Raw genomic sequence first — 11890 nt, 5'->3', positions numbered from 1 at the left:
TCCACTCAGAAATAGGAAATTACATGCCTTTCAGTCCCTTCCCACCTTATTCTCTGCTGTCTTGAACCATTTCAAAGCTGCAGTCATATTTCAACACACATCCTCTTAGTTTTTCATTAGATTTAACAAACTAATATCCTAATCAAATTTCCCTAGTTTTCTCCAAAATAAACGTACTTTCTTCACTTTTTGTTGTTCTTGGGCCACATCTGCTGCTCAGGGTTTATTTACACTTGTTCTTGGTGGAGCTTAGGAGATAAAACAGAATGCCAGTGATTGAATTTAGTGGGCTGTGTGCAAGGCCAAGTGCCTACCCACTGTACTTTCTCTCCGGTCCCTGGATCTGATTTTGAATGTTTAGTTCACAGAGGAATTCATCTTTATAGGCCTCACGTTATTCTGAAGGGGCACAATAAAAAAAAATAATTTGTGTTAGAAAATGTGAGATTAGGGGCCTGAGGTTAGTACAGTAGGTTGGGTGCTTTCCTTGCCCTTGGCCAACAGGGGCTTGATCCCAGCATCTCATAGGGTTTCCCAAGCCCAGCCAGGAGTTAGCTCTGAGCACCACCAGGTGTGGGCCAGAAACCAAAAAGAGAAACAAAAAATGTCAGGTTGATGATGTGGTTCAGTAGGACAGCACATGCCTCAGAGGCCTGGGGTTTGATCCCTAACCACAAAAAAGGTAAAAGGTGTTGGACTCAGTACAGAGGGAAAGGGGCTTCCCTTGGATGCAGTCAACTTGTGTTTGATCCCCTACATTATCCCACCAGGATTTACTCCTGGGCATGGAAAAAAGAGGGACCAGAAGATTGTACAGTGGTTAGGCCACATGCTAGGCACGTGGCTGACCCAGGTTTGATTCCTTGTGCCCAAGTATCACCCGGTGCAGGTGTAGTCTGGAGGCCCCCACACTACTGGGGTGGCTCTGCTGCTCCCCTCATCCCCCCCACTCCTCAACCAGGCACTGCAGGGCCCAAGAATCACCAGTGAGGTTTCTGGTCCTTTGCAGCTATGCTTGGGAGGGAGGCACTGGCCATCCCCATTTTGAAAAAAAAAAAAAAACTCAAAAAACAAAACCCACAAAAGTTGTGCTATGGAGAAAAACTGGGAGGTGCTAAGGCCTCTCAAACTTAGGTTTGGGGGAACAGTAAGGTGGTAGAGGGATGTAGTGGGGAAAGGAGAAGTTAGGAATACAAAAAGTTGAGTGCTGAGGCCATGAGGTGTGAGAAGGTGGATGCGGCCAGATTTCATGTCACAAAGGGCTCAGACAGTCCCTAATTTGTAAAGCTACTGCATCTCATAAAACTACCATGTTTAGGGGCTGGAGCAATAGCACAGCGGGCAGGGCGTTTGCCTTGCACGCGGCCGACCCGAGTTCGATTCCCAGCATCCCATATGGTCCCCTGAGCACCGCCAGGATTAACTCCTGAATGTAAAGCCAGGAGGTAACCCCTGTGCATTGCCGGGTGTGACCCAAAAAGGAAAAAAAAAAACAAAACTACCATGTTTAGGGGTTGGAGCAGTAGCAGAGGATAGGACATTTGCCTTGCAAATCGAGCCCAGATTCGATTCCTGGCATACCATATCCTTCCCAGAGTACTGCCAGGAGTAGCCCCTGATAATCGCCGGGTATGACCCAAAAAGCAAACAAACATAAAAACAAACCTACCATGTTTATATTTCTTCTGGCACCACATGCGTATAAAGTGTATTTCATTTGGTGAGTCAGAAAGAGAGAGACAGATATAGAAAGACTGCGCTAATCTGTGGAATATAAAATAACAGAATAGGAGACTAATACCCAAGAATAGTAGAAACAAGTACCAGGATGTTTGCTCCATAGCTTGGAAGCCGGCCTCACATGCTGGAGGGAAAGGCAGCTCAGATAGAGAAGGGAACACCAAGTAAAATGTGGTTGGAGGACACGCTCGGGAAGGGAGATGCATGTTGACAGTAGACTATAGATTGAACATGATGGCCACTCAATACCCTTATTGCAAACCACAACACCCAAAAGGAGAAAGAGAATAAAAGGAATGCCCTGCCACAGAAGCGGGGTGGTGTGGGGTGGATGGGATTGGGTGGTGGGAGGGATACTGGGTTCATTGGTGGTGGAGAATGGGCACTGGTGGAGCAACGGGTTCTTGAACATTGTATAATGGAAACACAAGCATGAAAATGTGTAAATCTGTAACTGTACCCTCACTGTGATTCACTAATAAAAAAAAAAGTTTATTTCATTTGGGACAAAAACAAGGAGAGGCAGGAAAAACACGAAACGTAAGAGCAAGAGGGGCCATTTCACAGGAAAATTTGTACATTACATACATTAATTTCCAGGGTTCTAGAAAGTTCCCTAGTCTTCATGGTTGTTTGCTGCACTCCTTCTTCAGAGGAAACCATTGCCGTGACGAACTATTAAGTAATACTGGGATATATGTAAAATAAGAAAAAATCGGGGCCATTTACATATTTACTGAGAGATCAGAGATTTAGACATAAGAACATGGATAGATGCCAACTAGAAGCCAAGTTCATGTCTTAGTTTCCCCCTAAACATCCACATTCCCACCCATTCACATCCTCAGACACCGCCAGGGCTTCCTTGGCTTGCTCACGGCGGGAGCTGGTGTTAGAGCCTCCTGCAGCCCTGCTTCCTTCTCTCCACATTCGGATCTTTGCTGACTTGCGTGTGTCTCATCTCAGTGTTGACAGCAGACAGCAGGTGCTCTGTTCCTTCCTGCTGAGGCGCATTTCAGGGAGTCCAGAGCATCCCATCCTCTTGATTTTGGTGGGTTCAAGTGACAAGGTGGCTGAAGGTCCAGTCTGGGAAAGCAGATAAAGGTGGAGGCAACCTACTGACATACGTGGGCCGTGGTTCCTTCTAGAGGTCTAACTGGGGAGAGATGGGGGGTGCTGGGGGAACAAACATGAAGCTATGACTCCACCTGGAGCCCCCTCTTCATCTTCAGTGTGCCTGCAGGGCACCCTGGGCTTGGGCCCAGCGCAGCTGCCACTGGGACAGGGACAGGCCCTGGCGGAGCTCCCCAGAGAGGGCGGCTTGACCTGGCTGCTCCCACCTGGGGAAAAGAAGGGCATTAGAGGACAGGCCTGACGCCCCAACCCTGCTGCCTGCCCCACCAGCTCACTCCAGCCCCCACCATCACATCTTCTCACCAGTCTGTCACGGCCCCCTGCAGCTCAGGGATCCGCTGCAGCGCTTGCTCCAGCAGGGTCTGCAGCCGCTTCAGGGCCTGCCCCACACTCTGCTTCTGCTGCTCCTCTTGGGATGCTCGTGTCTGCAGCAGCTCTGCGGGTGGGGAGACGGGGAGGCAGCGCTGAGCCCCATAGCCTGTTGGTCTCCAAATCTCCCAGTCTGCTCTAGCCCCTTCCTCAGTGTGAAAGGCAGAAAAGACAGCGATGCAAAGAGACCACTGCAATTATGCGGGAAAGTCTCTGCTGCAGGCCTGCCTGCAACCAAGTGGGTTGCCCCAGGTGGCCTCATTTCCTAGCCACTCAATGAGGTCTCCACCCAGGGAGAAATGGAGGTTTAGTCATAACAATGAAGGAGGGTTGAGAACAGAACCCAGAGACTTGAACTCCCAACTTTTAATACCAACCTTCCTGTGGCTTTGGGCCACACCTGGTGGTGCTCAGGGATCACTCCTTGTGGTCTCAGGGGATGCTTGTGCCCAGGATTGCACCCATGTCAGCTATGTACAAGGCAAGCGCTCTACGTGCTTTACTGTTTCTTTGGCCCTAACACCAACTTTCAACTTCTGCCACACACACCAAATGGTGATGACAGCATGAGAGCATGCCAGGAGAACTGGTGGGTGGCAAGCCCTGGGGTGAGGAGCACAAGGATTTAAACCTGAGCCTGGCCACGCAGACAGCTACCAAGACTCCCTGCACCTCGGTTTCCTACTCTGGAAGCTGGGGGCTGCCATCCAGATTAAGCCGGTCAACACCAGAAGGCACACGGCACAGGCAGGGCCTGTGTCTGCCATCAGAGTGGCGCTGTCCTCTGGGTGTGGGAGGGGAGCCAGAAACAGGGTATGAGAAGGCGCAGATGTACCTTGGGTGGACGGCCCTGAGGGCAGGCTAGCTTTCAGGTGTTGCAGGTGCCAGGCCCGGAGCCTCTGCTGGTCCTGGAGGAACAGAAGGTCCTGGCGAAGCGAGGCGGCTGCTGGGAGGAGCAGCTCTGGAGCCTGCCAGGAGAGAGGCAGTTATCAGTGGGCAGGAGCTGGACACACAGATCCTAGGGCACTGGCTGGCACTCACCTTCCCAGATGACAGCCCCAGCACGTGACTCAGCTCTAGGAGGCTGGAGCCCCTCGGGGAGGCAAGATGCAGCTGGTGGATGGATGGCAAGAAGGTGGGCAGGGGCAGCGACCTGTGGGCCAGGAGAGGAAGGCTATGTGATATGGGCTCTGAGCTTGGGCCGGGGTCTGAGACCAGGTTCCAGGTGAGGTCTGGCAGCCCCGAAGCTGGGGTCTGAGGAGGTTCTTTTTGGAGGGGGCCCACCCAGGAAGTGACATCATCAAGGGGCTGGGAGGTGGCCACGTCTCACCCCTCAGGGCTGTGCCGCCACAGGGTGCCCAGCAGCAGGTGGGGCACGAGCTGGGCTTCCTTCTCCAGACAACGAAGTAGCTCCTGGCTCTGCGGGGCCACCACCTCAGATATGGGCACCAGTTTCTTCTGGATCAAACCCAGCACCTGCGGCGCAGAGGGGGACGGGAGGGGTGGTCTGAGGCCCCAACCCTGTCACCAGGAGGCTGGGCCCTTCCCAAGAACTGCCCCACACTCCTGTCGTCACCTCTGCAGGGCTCCGGCTCAGGCGCGTCTTGCTGGCTGAGTTGCCCTTGATGAGTAGGCGGATCTGGTCCTGAGTCTCCTCCTGGGCAGTGGGAAGCCATGTGGGTGGGTTCTCACCTGCCAGGCCCGGCCCTGCCTCACCCACAGCCCCATCCAGGGTCCTCCCTCAGCCAGCCCCCTCCTCCTCTCAGGAGGCCCAGGCCTGGATCAACAGGCTCCCAGCCTCTCTTGGGCGGAGGGCTGGGCCCGGCCAGTTCCCCTGCAAGCTCCTGTGTCTCACCACCAGCTGGCGCCAGCATAGGATCCGCTGCTGCTTGGCCTGGAGCTCCCGCAGCAGGAACTGCCGCTGCCGAGCCGCCTCCTCCAGCTCCTGGCTCTGGGCACGGAGGGCCTTGAGCTCTGCCCACAGGCCACAGCCCTTCAGCCTCAGCATCATCACCTGCCTGGGGGACGTGCACGAGAGAGTCAAGAGGAAGGGGCTCAGCTGGGCAAGGACGTGCAGACCAGGAGAGAGGGGACCAGAAAGTCCAGCACCCAAGGGGTCCGTGGGAGAGATGGTCTAGGGGCATCCCCCTCACCTCTCGGTGGGCCCCACGGTCCTTCTCTCTGCCTCCTCAATCAGGTCCTGGAGGCGCCTGGTCAGGATCTGATGCTCCCTCAGGAGAGGGCCCCGCTGGCTGACCAGTGCACCCACAGTCCTCCAGCCTTCCTGAGAAGTGGATACAAAGCCAGGGGGGCAAGATTAGGGGGTGAGGGGACAGAGTAGGTCCTGGAAATGCGAGTCGGAGAGAGGCCTGGGATGGGGGTCTGGGGTGGAGGGGGTGTCACCTGGATGAGATGCACAGTGGACGGCAGGTCCTGGCTGGAACTGGACTGGTCTAGTGCCTTGGACCTATATGTGAGGGGGGCGGAAGGAGGTAGAGCTGCTGAGGGAAGAGCCCTGACCTGGCCTGGGCCCCCTGTAGGAAACCCCTGGGATGCCCCCTGCTGGACTCTCACTCAAGTTCAGACCCACTTGGCAGTGAACCACAATACAGGGCAGGGCCATCCCCCTGCCATCATACCCAGCCATCCAGATACCGTTCCTGAGCCAGAACGCCCCACTCCACACCTGTCTGTCTCTGCATCCTGGGGCTCTGCTGGGCTGCCGAGGGCCTGGATCTCTGCTTCCCGCTCGGCAGCCAGGTGCGACAAGGCAGCCAGGACATGGCCTGGAGGGTGGTTTGTCAGCAGCGTCTGGTGGTAGGGAGGGGTGAAGTCAGGGTAGGATGGGGACAGCCTGCAAACGGGGGAGCCATGGGGCTGAGGTGGGAACCAAGAGTTAGGGATGAGAGGGAGCAGCCCTTGCCGAGAGTCCCTCACCTCCACCGAGCCCAGCCACTGCTGGTAGGAAATTCCAAAGTGGTCATCCTGACGGATTCTGTGGGTCACGGAAGGGGACAGAGAGTGTTACAGACACGCCCTACAAGGCAGGGGCACTCACTGCTCATTTTACAGCTAAGGAAACCAGGCCCATCTGTGTGCACCAGACTCAAGTGTCCCCTTACTGGACTTGAGGCCTTTTACACGAGCTGTCATCTGGAACACCCTCAAGCTTTCTCCTCTGTTGAGTCACCTCACCAGGAATCCGCCCTCCCCAGCTGCATGCTTTAGCTTGGTGGCATGATGTGCACCTCATTTTCTCTTCCAGCTCCCCAAAGGGTGCTAGACGGCAGGGCCTGAGGCTGATACAGCCCAGAGGCTCAGTGTCTGAGGAATTAACAGACAAGTAACTCCCTTCAAAGCCCAGGTTCCAGGCTAGAATGATAGCACAGTGGTAGGCCGTTTTCCTTGCTGGCACTCCCTATGGTTCCCTGAGCTGGCCGAGAGTGATCACAGAGCCAGGAGTCAGCCCTGAGCACCACCGGGTGTGGTCTCAAAGCAAAACAAAACATGCATGCCAGACACTCACTGGATGCTGTCTTCTTTGGCTTGGGGAATCAGGAGGTTTTGCAGGAACTGGGTCCGCAGGGCGCAGGCTGCTCGAACATCATTCTTGGGGAGAAGAGGATGGGCCATGGAGAAGAGGTTGGGAAGACCCCAGACTTCCCAGCCGCTCCCCACAACCCAGGACTCTTACCAGAACCATAGGCTCCAGGCCCAGGGCTGCTGATGTCAAGGGCCCAAAGGTGACATCCACTTTGGCTTTCCTGGAGAGAGGGGTGTGGTTGGGGCTTGAGTCCCCTCGAGGAGGGAGCTGGGAGAACAGAGACCTGTGGCTCATGGGCATCCAGCCTGAGGTGACTTGGTCACGCCCCGGTCACCTCAGGCTGGATGACTCCATTAGCCTCCCCACCGGTCTCCCTGCTCTTCCTCGTTCTCTGCCCAGCAGCGAAGGATCCTATTAAAACCCTGGGAGAATCATGTCATCACTCTGCCGAAACCCGTCAGAAACAGGCCGTGCTCCCATCACACCTGCCATCTAACCAGTAGGAAGCGCAGGGCCCGTGCTCCTCACATCTTAGAAATAGAGGACCCAGGCAGCTAAATACTCACCCAAGGTGACACAGCTGTAAGCAGCCAATTTCCCAAGAAGGAAATCCCAATGCTTCATGGCAAGTGCCTTCCCTGCTGTACTGTCGCTTCAACCCTCAAGCCCTGTCTCTTGCATGGGAAACTGAGTCTGGCCTGGCCGGGTGGTTCTTCCCACATGCCCCTGATCTTACTGTGCTCGCCACAGTATTCTTTCCCCCACTCAAATGTAACCTCTTTAAGGAGTTTGCTGCAAGGGGTGGGGAGGGAGGCTAACCTTTATTCATGGCTTTTTCCAGCTTGGAGGGGGGGGTGTCCAGAAAGACTGCCGGTGCCATTCTAGGCACTGGAATACAGGTGGCTGAGAGGAACAAAACTTTTAGAACTTCAATCCCAAAATGGGGCATTCAGAAACCTGGGACTGAACTTAGGCCTATACTAAGTTCCTCCCCAATTGGGGAGTTTCCTTCCTTTTCCCACTTCCTGCTACTTTCCAATAAACCATTGGAAGCAAGGAAGAAAGAAAGAAAGAAGGAAAGAAAGAAAGAAAGAAAGATGGAAAGAAAGATGGAAAGAAGGAAAGAAAGATAGAGAGAAAAATGGAAAGACGGAAAGAAGGAAAGAAAGAAGGAAAGAAAGAGAGAAAGAGAGAAAGAGAGAAAGAAAGAAAGAAAGAAAGAAAGAAAGAAAGAAAGAAAGAAAGAAAGAAAGAAAGAAAGAAAGAAAGAAGAAATGTGGGACCCCAGGGAGGGTCAAATGGACACTACCTGCTGATCCAGCCTTGTGATGGCTGGTCTCTGGACCCCTGAGACCCACCTCTGCATGTCCTGCAGGTGCCGGAGCCGGTTCTGCAGCTGTTGTGTGGGCTCTTGGAGCACTTGCTGCTGTCTCTGCACAGCCCCCGCCTGGGCACGAAGCAAAAGTGCACGGCGCTGGGTGTCTTGTGTCCTCTGTAGTACCTGCTCCATGGCCATATCTGTGCGAGGACCAGGGGTGGCGATCAGTATAGCCCCGCACCCCCGCTCTGCTGCCCACCTGCCCAGTCCCATGGGTTACCCTGAGCCTCAGTCTCTTGTGCCATCAGCTCAAGGCTCTGGTCTAACTCCTGAATCTCTGCCCGAAGACGGGCAACAGCTGCTTCCAATTCCGACTTCCGATGGGCCTGGGGGATCAGGAACAGGGTCAGTGCACAGCTTGACCTCACTGGACTGCGCCTGGAACGCTAATGTCCTCACCTGGCTTGGGGGCTGGGAGAGAGATTTTCAGAAGCACAGACTAGCTACAAACTTCCAGCCTGTACCCTGTCTCTGTTCCGGTCCTCATCTCCCTACCGAGTCCAGCAACTATTCAAAGTCCCCCCATGTCACTTAGATGCTTGCACCCACATGGTCTCAGTGTCTCCCCCAATTGGTCCCTTTTTATACAGCTTCGATGCCTCCAATCCACAGCCCCCCAACCCACCTTGTCTCTTTCTGGCCTACAGCTGCTTGAATGCAGGGATCAGGGTTGGAGTTGGGCCCAGCATTCCCTGTTACCCAGCACAATCCTGGGTTTACAATAGATCTTACAAAGTCTCTGTGGGTGTGTATGTACGCATATGTGTATGTGTGTGTGTGGGGGGGGGGGCAGGAAAGAAATGGGTTCTATGCTGCTCACCTTTGAGTTGTCCTGGAGGCCATACCTGAGGAAATGAGGGCTGAGTCAGGGAAAGGCTGGGAGGCACCGGGCTGGGGCTGGGGCTGGGGCTGGGCGCAGGGCTGGGGGGGTGGGGAAGAGGTCACTCTGACCACCAAGTTACCAGAGGAGGTTCCCCCGAATCTTCTTGACACTCCTAAGTGGGGAGCAAGTGGGAGAGAGTGAACAGGGCTTGCTGGCGGGATTGCTCTTGGACGCAGCCCGATCAGCACTTCCCGGCGGGGGCGGGTTTGAACTCACTTCTGGCTGCGCACATGCCGCAAGACATAGGTCCAGATGTCAGCTCCTTGGCCCAGACACAGACTGTGGGGACAGCAAAAGGGGCGACCAGCGGGTCACACTGGGTGCAGGAGACTCGCTCCCAGGATGGCGACAAAGACTTCAGGAAGGAAACCTCAGTTTTGGGGAAAACAAATGCCCTTTCCCAGGATTCTCCCAATCTTCTCTTTGCGGGTATTAGACATTCCCTGGTTGGGTCAGCCCCCTTTCTCCGCTGAACGGTTCTTTCCAGGAGCCTGGGGAGACGGACGCGGGTGCGAGTGTGTGTGTGTGGCGGGGGTTACAGTGCAGGGGAGTGGCTGCACTCTCAGTTTCAGGACTCGGGTGCGTGTTGCCACTGGGACGGACTGTACTTGTCCCAGCAGGCCCACACGGGCTGGGATGCGGGTGAGTGCAACCTGAGCCCGGGGAGCACATCCCCACGCTGCCCGCCCCACCCCTCACTGCAAGGGGCTCCGTTAACTCGGAGGCGCCTCCCAGGGCTAGGGCGGCCTCACTGGGTGGGTGGGGGGGGCGTGGCGTGAGCCCTAGGGCGGCCGCGGCAAATCCACCCGGGATGGTCTGTCAAGAGCCGCCTCCCGGGGGTCGCAGCGGGGGTCGCTCGGGGTCATCTTCCCTGGGGCGGGAGGCGGCCGGGGAGGAAAGGGCGCGCCTTCCGCGAACGGCGGGGGCTCAGTCCCGGGGAATCACCAGCTTGGAGACGCCCAGAGCGGCGCTCACCTGCGCAGCGCCGACTCCGGGGGCCGGGCCGCCGCGGGAAGCCCCATCTCTTCGGTCGCCCAGCAGCCCAGTTCCCGCGCTGCCTTCCCTAAGTCCATCGCGCCCGCGCCCCGGCAGCCACCGCCCGCGCTCGCTTTAAGCGCGGCGCCCGCCAGTGACGTCAGCGCGCGACGCGAGTGACGTCACCGGTCGCCGGGCAGACTGCAGCCTGGCGGGTTTACCCAGCGCCCGGGACTCCGGAGCTCTTCCCGAGCCGCGCTGTTGCAGAAGGAGCGTCAGTTCCTTCCATGCGCTGTCCGTTGCGAGGCTAAAGTTCTTCTCGAGGCTAGTACTTCTCGGATCTTCTGACAGAATGGGACTTTTGCTTTTTCTTTTTTCTCCCCCTATCTTTTGTGGAGGGTGGACACATACTCTGAAGTGCTCAAGGGCTACTCCTGGCTCTGTGCTCAGGGATGACTCCTGGCAGTGCCTGGAGTGATGTTGGGATGAACTGCTCAAAAATGCTGTCTTAGGACATTGGTTTGGGGGATAAAATCTTCCTTAGTACTATGAATTGAATGGACAGACGTGAATCCTTATCATCTGCCTCTTAAATGGACACTTATACTTTGTGATAAATTATTCCTGGCACCTTCTAGACCACCCTGTCTCACTGTAAAACAACGGACATTTTAGGACCATGTGAAGTGAAACCAGTCATAACCCAGTTGAGGACATTGTAGAAATCCAGCTTGTTATGTATGTTCACTCCTACTCTGTGCTCAGGGATCACTCCAGGTGGTGGTGAGGATCAAAACCAGGTGGTCGGGGCTGGAGTGATAGCACAGCGGGTAGGGCGTTTGCCTTGCACGAGGCTGACCCGGGTTCAAATCCCAGCATCCCATATGGTCCCCTGAGCACTGCCAGGGGTGATTCCTGAGTGAATGAGCCAGGAGTGACCCCTGTGCATTGCTGGGTGTGACCCAAAAAGCAAAACAAACAAACAGACAAACAAAAAAACAAAACCAGGTGGTCTGCATGCAAGGCAGGTGCCTTACCTGATGCACTAGCTCTTAATCCCTGAGACCTAAATGATCAGAGAGCCATTCCACGATGGACATATTGGATGGCTAAACATGGGGAGGTGCAACGGCTCTTGCAGATTTAGGTGAAATCTAAATGCAATTTCTGTTTGACCAAGAAGATTTATAAATATAAACATGATAGTCAAAATATGGGAAAAAATGAATACCCAGACTACTCGATTTTCAAAAATTGAGAATCAGTTTATAGCATTGCATGAGTTTTTATTTTTTATTTTTTATTTTTTTTCTTTTTGGGTCGCACCTGGCGATGCACAGGGATTACTCCTGGCTGTGCACTCAGAAACCACCCCTGGCAGTGCTCAGGGGACCATATGGGATGCTGGGATTCAAACCCGGGTCGGCTGCGTGCAAGGCAAATGCCCTACCTGCTGTGCTATCACTCCAGCCCCTGCATGGGTTTTTAATCTAAAGGCATTAAACTTCACTTCTGTGAATACTATACTACAACCCTCAGCAGGATTGCCAACTCTGTGCTGGGGAGCTCATCAAGAGGCTGGAGTGCATGTTATGTTTGCGGGAGCTGGTCTGGCCTAGCACAGCGTGAGTCCTGAGTACTGCCAGGAGGGATTCCTAGCACCAAGCTGGAATAATCCTCATGAGCACTGTCAGGTGTGACCCTACAAGAACCAAAAAAAATTAATTTTTTCCCTATTTTTATCATATAATTGATTCTTTATATATGTTTTTTGTGCTAGGGGTTTGTTTGGGGGCTTGTATCTGACAGTGGTCAGGGCTTACTCTTGGCTCGGTGCTCTGGGGTCACTCCTGGTGAGCTCAGGAGA

General features: G+C 54.6%; 1 protein-coding gene across 2 annotated transcripts; it reads right to left on the bottom strand.

Moving 5' to 3' along the window:
- Positions 1-2211: 2211 nt before the first annotated feature.
- On the bottom strand, positions 2212-10166 carry HAUS5 (HAUS augmin like complex subunit 5). Of its 2 annotated transcripts, XM_055146021.1 has the most exons (20): positions 10024-10166; positions 9265-9327; positions 9128-9160; positions 8986-9010; positions 8386-8491; positions 8146-8305; positions 6938-7007; positions 6770-6852; positions 6181-6238; positions 5930-6054; positions 5647-5710; positions 5397-5527; positions 5099-5261; positions 4820-4900; positions 4574-4719; positions 4285-4396; positions 4079-4211; positions 3178-3310; positions 2949-3080; positions 2212-2826 (listed from the first exon to the last, which is right to left on the bottom strand). In XM_055146021.1, exons 1-19 carry the CDS (start codon positions 10119-10121, stop codon positions 2969-2971), a joined length of 1896 nt encoding a protein of 631 aa, XP_055001996.1. In that variant the 5' UTR covers positions 10122-10166; the 3' UTR covers positions 2212-2826; positions 2949-2968. The 2 variants fall into 2 exon arrangements, with proteins under 2 accessions (XP_055001996.1, XP_004601065.2); XM_004601008.2 differs by having other exon boundaries at positions 2212-3080.
- Between the last annotated feature and the right edge of the window lie 1724 nt (positions 10167-11890).

This window comes from Sorex araneus, chromosome 8 (assembly GCF_027595985.1).
Source record: "Sorex araneus isolate mSorAra2 chromosome 8, mSorAra2.pri, whole genome shotgun sequence".
NCBI classification, from domain to species: domain Eukaryota; kingdom Metazoa; phylum Chordata; class Mammalia; order Eulipotyphla; family Soricidae; genus Sorex; species Sorex araneus.
Note: the sequence above shows the minus strand (reverse complement) of the source record. Positions and strands in the feature narration are given on the sequence as shown.

Coding starts and splice junctions, on each gene's coding strand:
- HAUS5 (XM_004601008.2), bottom strand. CDS start 10,121: ATGGACTTAGGGAAGGCAGCGCGGGAACTGGGCTGCTGGGCGACCGAA. Junction 9,011..9,127: donor ATTCGGGGGAACCTCCTCTG/GTAACTTGGTGG, acceptor TCATTTCCTCAG/GTATGGCCTCCAGGACAACT. Junction 6,853..6,937: donor GCCTGGAGCCTATGGTTCTG/GTAAGAGTCCTG, acceptor CTTCTCCCCAAG/AATGATGTTCGAGCAGCCTG.